General features: G+C 46.9%; 1 protein-coding gene across 1 annotated transcript; it reads left to right on the forward strand.

Moving 5' to 3' along the window:
* Positions 1-1,266: 1,266 nt before the first annotated feature.
* CCDC71L (coiled-coil domain containing 71 like) lies at positions 1,267-4,009 on the forward strand. Its single transcript, XM_084625692.1, has one exon. It carries the CDS (start codon positions 1,480-1,482, stop codon positions 2,176-2,178), a length of 699 nt encoding a protein of 232 aa, XP_084481818.1. The 5' UTR covers positions 1,267-1,479; the 3' UTR covers positions 2,179-4,009.
* The last annotated feature ends 5,339 nt before the right edge of the window (positions 4,010-9,348 follow it).

The following is a 9,348-nucleotide window of genomic DNA, read 5'->3' on the forward strand; positions in this document are numbered from 1 at the left end:
ATAATAAAAATATTTTAAAATAAATAATTAAAAGGAGTGAAACTATATTTATAGGGGTTTACAAGCAAGGGAGTCCAATTTAGGAAATCAGAATAGCACATAAGACAAATCTGTGAATTACTGTATGAGGCTTTATGCAGACATATAAACAGATAAGGGATTCTTTTAAACACTAAAAATGTATGAATATATATATATATTAGGAGTTATGTGAATAAAATATTTAACTGAATCCTGTCTCCTTTAGCAGTTCAACCATCATTTCCGATAGGGAAAAGCAGCTTTGGCTAGGTACTGTGTGTAAGGTTCCCACTAACTGTTCCTAGAATACTGGACATTCTGGCACTTCCCAAAACAGCATAGGCCTGACCCTGCTTGTGTGACTCCACCCCTGTCTGCATGACCCTGCCCCTGCCATCATGACGAAGTTATGCTGCAAAGGAGACACTATTTTCAAGAGTGAGCTTCTTTTGCCCCCACTGGTGTGATCTCACATGTATGGTGTGTGCCAGTCACGCTGCACAGGGGACACCATTTTCAACAGCAAGTTGCCCCTCCCTCACTGGCATGCACAATGTGTGCGAGGTCATATCACCAGGGTCACCATTTTCAAGAGCCAGCTGCCCTGACCCCACGGACATGAGCTCACATATGTGGTGTGTGCAAAGTCATGCCGCTGAGGGACAACATTTTCAAAAGGGCCCTGCCCTGCCCAGGCATGCAGCGTGTGAGGTTGTGCAGGCGGGAGCAGAGCAGCGTGTGCTTCAAAATGGTGTCCCCTGTTTGATACCACACAGAACTGGATGTGGTTTTGTCCCAGTACAGGACAGGGGACAAACCAGCCAAAAAGCCAGACCCTCCAGTACAAAACTGGATGAGTGGCCTCCCTGAGTGTGCCTGTAGGCCGGGTGTGGAGATTTCCTTTCTGTGCAGAAGGAGCAGGGAGCCCCTCTGTCCCCCACCTTTCCAAACAGCTGCTCACCTCTGCTGTGCTAACATTTACCCCTTCCAAATCTCGGCTCCCACCCTCTCTTTCCCATGCCTCCAGTGCACTCAGTTTGCCCCTGCACACATTCTGCCCACCCCTCCCCCCTCGGCTTTCACAGCCGGCACACTCTCTCGCCTCCTCCCCAAGTAAGGGCAGAGTGAGGGCAGCGAACGGCTTCAGTGGCTGTTACTGAGCACGCGCAGCTTATCCGCGCACGCTCAGTAATAGCCACGCTGGCCCTTGTGCCTGAGGGGAGCGAATGGGGAGGGGCACTCCAGCCGGGCGGTAGGATATTGATCGCTGCTCTCCGCCCTGGGAGGAGGAGAGACAGGCAAAGGAGCGCGTACGGCTGTGGCTGGCTCAGCAGCGGCGGCAGGAGACAGGCGAGCGAGCGGCGTGGTGGGGCCGGCGCTGAGGCCAGCAGCCCTCACTCTGCGGCCGTTGCGCCCTGCAGTCGGAGGCAGGCGGCGCTGGAGCGAGGAGCCGGGAGGATGAAGCAGGAGGGAGCCGGCCGGGGAGCTGCTGCCGGGCTTGGCGCGGCGGCGTGGGGCGAGGAGGGCGAGGCGGAGAAAGTTGTCTACTCCCGGTCGCAGGTGTCCTTCGCCGGCACCAAGGCGCTGGGCGACGCCTTCAAGCTCTTCATGCCCCGCTCCACCGAGTTCATGAGCTCGGACTCGGAGCTGTGGAACTTCCTCTGCAGCCTCAAGCACCAGTTCTCCCCGGTCATCCTGCGCAGCAAGGACGTGTACGGCTACGCCTCCTGCCGGGCCGTGGTGCCCGACCGGCTCCCGGCGCCGGGACGCCGGACCCGCCGCGGAGCGGCCAGGAGGCGCCCCCTGGCCGCCGGCGCCAAGCGCGGAGCGCCGGGCCGCGCAAAGAAGGGGAGGAAACGCGCCCCAGCGCTCGCCGGTCCCCCCGGCAGGGAAGCGCAGCGGCCGCGGGAGGAGGACGAGGAGGAGCAGGTCGGCTCGGCCGAGGTGCCCTCGTGTGCTCCCTTTGCGGGCCGGTCCTTAGAGGAGATCTGGAAAGCGGCCACCCCCAGTCTCACCACCTTCCCCACCATCAAGGTGCGGGGCAGCGTCTGGAAGCCGCGGAGCCTGGAGGCGGCGCGGCGCCAGGCGCAGCGGATCCTCCAAGTGGACCTGGCGCCCGTGGTGAGGATCCGCCGCTTCCCCGTAGCCAGATCGTGAGCTGCTGCCCCGCCTGGGAACGGGGACATCTGGGGCGGGGGGGAGGCTTTTCCCCTGGAAGAAGCGAACAGAGACAAGTGTCAGTCACCTGTTTACATTGCATTTGTCTGGACCGTGTTCTTCTACTGCACTTTATGGCTCAGACTGATGGGAACATTTCCTCCACAGAGCCAGGTTCCTGCCCACCCAAACCCAGATTGAGAACCTGCCTGGCCCCTGTCACCAGCTGCGACTACCACCCTCACCTGGACTGAGAGGCTGTTTCGCTATGTTCCCTAGTAGGGGCCACGGTCCTCACCCATCGTATTTATGCTCCAAACTGAGAAACTATTTGGCAGGCATCTCAAGTAGGGACTAAGGTCTCCTCCCTTCCATTCTCTCCCATGGGACTACCTCACTGATCTGGAAGTCCACCCAAGAAGTTATTTTCCAAAGGAACTTGCTGTCATGCTTGTATAATAAAGCACCATCTGACTCTTGGTTCATTTTTTTTTCTGATTCATTGGATTATGTTATGTTTTTTGTGATGTTGCACTAGTATGTGCTCAGGGTATCTTGAATCCCAAGTGTTCCCAATTTCAACTGACTGAAGCTTTGACCAAGGATGCAAAAAAAAAAACAAAAACAGGTTCAGAACTTATGGCTGTCTCAATGGTGCAAAAGTTTCCTTAGTGATCTATAAACGGATGTTCTGTGTACTGTACTTTTTGTATCTAAAGTCATTTCTAAAGTTTTATAGCTGAATTAAGTACTTGGTTTTTATGGAGCACCGGAAGCCATTGAATCACTCTTATTTTATATACTCTCTACTTTAGTGATACTTATTTGGTCAATGTAAGTGAACTTAATAAAAGTGAAAGAGCAACTAATGCTGTTTCAGTACATTGAAACTAACTGCAAAGGGATGGATAGTTGTTGGATAGTTACATACACCTTTTGTGTAATTCGGTGGAACAAGCAAATAGTTTGATATATTTACTGCTCTAGTAAACAAACCCAAAGTTATTTAAAGTGAAGAATATTTATTTAAAATCTAGTGTAAAAGAGAAATAACTGTGTATCATGATTACAGTCTCATCATTAATGCTAGCAAGTGATTAGTTCAAGTGGCCAAATATCAGAATTCCAGATTATTTAAGTGCCTTTTTTAATAGAGGTAGCAATGCTCTATTGTGGTAGCTAGTGCCTTCTTAGTTAAAATAGCACAGGTTGTCACTTCAGTGTCTAGAGTCCAGTAGTGGATGTTCATATTAACATGTTTCTTCTTCAGGTATTGTTTTTAAAAATCTGTTGCAGCTAAAATATGGTATGCAAGGACTCATTAGAGAGTGTTACAGTTTTATGGCTAAAGGCTTATTTTGACTGAGGCTTTGTATTTTGGCTGGCTTGTCTTGTACAGATGCCCATTTTTAAGGCAAACTACAAAGCCTTTGCTAGATATTTAAAACTGTTTAACATTTTACTCCTCCTTCTGTCAATCTTTTTTGGTGCTTTCACAATACTAAAAACTGAAATAGTCCCAGTGGGGAAGGTAAAGTTGATAACGGTAGGGAGAGGGAAGAAGATCTTTGAAATTCCAAAAGAGGAACAAGTAACTTGCTTTAACTGATCATTTATATCCCTATAGGTCCTGAGAAATAGGACCTGCTTCCTGATTTCCCTGTTCAATTTAATGGTTCTTCAAATTCCTATTCTAACTTCCTTTCCTCAGAAGGCTTATGCTATTGTTCGTTCTTAGCAGAAATGCCAAGAAGCAAATTAGATTTGATTATAGTGACATTTGTCAAATTTTGTTATAATACAGTGCTAATTTTAATTAAAAAGTAGTTCTCTCCCTTTCTTTTAATCTTAATATTTTGGGTTATTTATACCATTGTAGTTCCATTAAATCTAAATGGCAATATCCATATCTTTCTAAAACCAAAATCTTCATCAATCTTGTAGGTGCTGTGCTTTTAAAAATACATAAAATGTGATGACAAGCTGATTGCTGTACCCTACTACCATTTCAGATTTCAAATCTCTAGGAAATCATGAAAGATCAAGGTATATTTATACAAATGCTATCTCAAGCCTACATTTTTCTGAGACATACCTTGGTGTAATTAATATGTTGAAAAACCTTATTGTATGATGAATTGGTAATAAGAATAAATATGCAAATGTACAGAGTATTAAGGGCCAAATTTGGCCTTGACTTAGTTATGACACTGACTTCCCCAAGTTGGACTGTGGATTGATATACCAATAAATAAGAAAATGGGTGAAATACTGGCCCTATTGAAATCAATTATAAACATTCCACTGACTTCAATAGGATCAGAATTTTATCTATTACTATTTTGTGTGTTCAACATAACATCACATATTTAGACTCTCTGGAATGTTTTAAAACACTAGACATAGGTGGAGTTTGAACTGTGACTTTGTGTTTGGCTTTTTAAAATTATTTCTTAGAAATACGCAACACTGATCACTGTAGTTTATGGGGGCGGTTTGCACAGAGTGTGTGTGTCAAATCAGCCTCTGGTTCAAATCCCAGCCTTGTTAATTCAGTTCCTCATTCTGATAAGGTAGCTAGTGGTTTGCAAGTCACCATTCTTACTGTAGTATTTATAATACTACACCGTGCATGAGAAAGAACACAATGTATAAATATAGTTGAGTGCAGGGATGCTGTGGTGTGGCTTGGGATTCTTTTAGGGAAGAGGAAAGGGGTAGAGATTACTGAGTGCTGCAGGTAGGAAGCAAGGGTGTGGGAACATGAGTGCTTAAGTTACCAATCTCAAAACTCTTGTTTCTTCTTCTCCCAAAACTTTTGTTTCATTGAGGCTGTGCCTCATTAGAGTAGGGCAAAGGACTCATTCCTGTCTTTTTCATAGCCATAGTGGAATATCAGCCTCCGGAGATGGCAGTTGCAGCTATTCTAGAAGCCCTTTCTTGTTTTTACAGCTCCATAACAGTCCAGAAAATAGGGAACCCAGCTGCTGCTAGCTCAGTGGTTCTCACACTTTTTTTTACTGGTGACCCCTTTCACATAGCAAGATTCTGAGTGTGATACCCCACCCCCAAATTAAAAACATACAATAGCCTTGTGACCCCTTGAGGGATCCCAACCCCCAGTTTGAGAACCCCTGTTCTAGCTGTAGCTGCATCTCAAGAGAGCAGTGTGAATTTGTCAAGTTGCTCTAACTAGCCCTGGCTCAGTATTGCTATAGGTAACATGGGGGTCTTTGAAAGTATATAAAGAATCATAGAATATCAGGGTTGGAAGGGACCCCTGAAGGTCATCTAGTCCAACCCCCTGCTCGAAGCAGGACCAATTCCCAGTTAAATCATCCCAGCCAGGGCTTTGTCAAGCCTGACCTTAAAAACCTCTAAGGAAGGAGATTCTACCACCTCCCTAGGTAACGCATTCCAGTGTTTCACCACCCTCTTAGTGAAAAAGTTTTTCCTAATATCCAATCTAAACCTCCCCCACTGCAACTTGAGAACATTACTCCTCATTCTGTCATCTGCTACCATTGAGAACAGTCTAGAGCCATCCTCTTTGGAACCCCCTTTCAGGTAGTTGAAAGCAGCTATCAAATCCCCCCTCATTCTTCTCTTCTGCAGGCTAAACAATCCCAGCTCCCTCAGCCTCTCCTCATAAGTCATGTGTTCTAGACCCCTAATCATTTTTGTTGCCCTTCGCTGGACTCTCTCCAATTTATCCACATCCTTCTTGTAGTGTGGGGCCCAAAACTGGACACAGTACTCCAGATGAGGCCTCACCAATGTCGAATAGAGGGGAACGATCACGTCCCTCGATCTGCTCGCTATGCCCCTACTTATACATCCCAAAATGCCATTGGCCTTCTTGGCAACAAGGGCACACTGCTGACTCATATCCAGCTTCTCGTCCACTGTTACCCCTAGGTCCTTTTCCGCAGAACTGCTGCCTAGCCATTCGGTCCCTAGTCTGTAGCGGTGCATTGGATTCTTCCATCCTAAGTGCAGGACTCTGCACTTATCCTTATTGAACCTCATCAGATTTCTTTTGGCCCAATCCTCCAATTTGTCTAGGTCCTTCTGTATCCTATCCCTCCCCTCCAGCATATCTACCACTCCTCCCAGTTTAGTATCATCCGCAAATTTGCTGAGAGTGCAATCCACACCATCCTCCAGATCATTTATGAAGATATTGAACAAAACCGGCCCCAGGACCGACCCTTGGGGCACTCCACTTGATACCGGCTGCCAACTAGACATGGAACCATTGATCACTACCCGTTGAGCCCGACAATCTAGCCAGCTTTCTACCCACCTTATAGTGCATTCATCCAGCCCATACTTCCTTAACTTGCTGACAAGAATACTGAGGGATGATCTAGAAATTGTTGGGGATAAACGAAGACAATGCTAAATTGTTAGGGATAGATCAGGTTTGGTTTGGTCCCCTCTGCCTACTGGCAGAGTTAAGGTTGTGTGGGACTATTAGGTGCGAGATGTTAACTTTAACTTTCCTGACTTCCAGAGGTTTGTTTGTCTACCCCTGCCTTGTGTCTTTCCAGAACACAGAAGAGAGACAATCTTAACTGTATGTTAAAGTTTGTCCATGAATTTCCTTTGTTTTCTGAGGAAGGGAGGGGGCCATGATTGAGAAGGGTTCTCAAGTATACTTTGCCACCATTCAGTTACTGCATCTGCCTTCCGCGAGGGTTAGAGAGGAAAGTGAAAGCTAATGGCCTGTGAAGAGCGTACGAAGGCATTCTGCGGTGTGGGAGGTTACAGAGGTGGGAAGTGGCTTTTTCATCCTTCAGTTGAATGTGAACATGCCATGCTGATGAATATAGGCTGAAACACTAGCCCTGAGGGGCCTGAACTACCCCATTCAACTCAATGAAGATTACACCCAAGTCCATCTCCCCCAGATCTCAGGACTGGCCTAAACTAGAAAATTTGGTTCATAGAATCACAGACTATCAGGGTTGGAAGGGACCTCAGGAGGTCATCTAGTCCAACCCCCTGCTCAAAGCAGGACCAATCACCAACTCAATCATCCTAGTCAGGTCTTTGTCAAGCCTGAACTTAAAAACCTCAAAGGAAGGAGATTCCACCCCACCCCAGGTAACACATTCCAGTGCTTCACTACCCTCCTAGTGAAAAAGTTTTTCCTAATATCCAACCTAGACCTCCCCCACTGCAACTTGAGACCATTACTCCTTGTTCTGTCGTCTGCTACCACTGAGAACAGTCTAGATCCATTCTCTTTGGAACCCCCTTTCAGGTAGTTGAAAGCAGCTATCAAATCCCCCCACATTCTTTTCTTCTGCAGACTAAACAATCCCAGTTCCCTCGGCCTTTCCTCATAAGTCATGTGTTCCAGTCCCCTAATCATCTTTGTTGCCCTCTGCTGGGCACTTTCCAATTTTTTCACATCCTTCTTGTAGTGTGGGGCCCAAAACTGGACACAGTACTCCAGATGAGGCCTCACCAATGTCAAATAGAGGGGAATGATCACATCCCTCGATCTGCTGGCAATGCCCCTACTTATACATCCCAAAATGCCATTGGCCTTCTTGGCAACAAGGGCACACTGTTGACTCATATCCAGCTTCTCGTCCGCTGTAACCCCTAGGTCCTTTTCTGCAGAACTGCTGCCTAGCCACTCGGTCCCTAGTCTTTAGCAGTGCATGGGATTCTTCTGTCCTAAGTGCAGGACTCTGCACTTGTCCTTGTTGAACCTCATCAGATTTCTTTTGGCCCAAACCTCTAATTTGTCTAGGTCCCTCTGTATCCTATCCCTACCCTCCAGCATATCTACCTCTCCTCCCAGTTTAGTGTCATCTGCAAACTTGCTGAGGGTGCAATCCACGCCATCCTCCAGATCATTAATGAAGATATTGAACAAAACTGGCCCCAAGACCTACCCTTGGGGCACTCTGCTTGATACTGACTGCCAACTAGACATGGAGCCATTGATCACTACCTGTTGAGCCTAACAATCTAGCCAGCTTTCTATCCACCTTATAGTCCATTCATCCATCCCATACTTCTTTAACTTGCTGGCAAGAATACTGTTGGAGACCATGTCAAAAGCTTTGCTAAAGTCAAGGAATAACACGTCCACTGCTTTCCCCTCATCCACAGAGCCAGTTATCTCGTCATAGAAGGCAATTAGATTAGTCAGGCATGACTTGCCCTTGATGAATCCATGCTGACTGTTCCTGATCACTTTCCTCTCCTCTAAGTGCTTCAGAATTGATTCTTTGAGGACCTGCTCCGTGATTTTTCCAGGGGCTGAGGGGAGGTTGACTGGCCGGTAGTTCCCCGGATCCTCCTTCTTCCCTTTTTAAAAGATGGGCACTATATTAGCCTTTTTCCAGTCGTCCAGGACCTCCCCTGATTGCCATGAGTTTTCAAAGATAATGGCCTATGGCTCTGCAATCACATCCACCAACTCCTTTAGCACTCTGATGCAGTGCATCTGGCCCCATGGACTTGTGGTTGTCCAGCTTTTCCAAATAGTCTCAAACCACTTCTTTCTCCACAGAGGGCTGGTCACCTCCTCCCCATGCTGTGCTGCCCAGTGCAGTAGTCTGGGAGCTGACCTTGTTTGTGAAGACAGAGGCAAAAAAAGCATTGAGTACATTAGCTTTTTCCACATCCTCTGTCACTAGGTTGCCTCCCTCATTCAGTAAGGGGTCCACACTTTCCTTGACTTTGTTCTTGTTGCTAACATACCTGAAGAAACCCTTCTTGTTACTCTTAACATCTCTTGCTAGCTGCAACTCCAGGTGGGATTTGGCCTTCCTGATTTAACTCCTGCATGCCTGAGCAATATTTTTATACTCCTCCCTGGTCATTTGTCAAACTTTCCACTTCTTGTAAGCTTCTTTTTTGTGTTTAAGAGCAGCAAGGATTTCACTGTTAAGCCAAGCTCGTCGCCTGCCATATTTACTATTCTTTTTACACATCGGGATGGTTTGTTCCTGTAACCTCAGTAAGGATTCTTTAAAATATAGCCAGCTCTTCTGGACTCCTTTCTCTCTCATGTTATTCTCCCAGAGGATCCTGCCTATCAGTTCCTGGTGGGAGTCAAAGTCTGCTTTTCTGAAGTCCAGGGTCTGTATTCTGCTGCTCTCCTTTCTTCCTTGTGTCAGGATCCTGAACTCGACCATCTCATGG

The sequence above is a fragment of the Lepidochelys olivacea genome (assembly GCF_965140295.1).
Source record: "Lepidochelys olivacea isolate rLepOli2 genome assembly, chromosome: 1".
Taxonomy (NCBI): domain Eukaryota; kingdom Metazoa; phylum Chordata; order Testudines; family Cheloniidae; genus Lepidochelys; species Lepidochelys olivacea.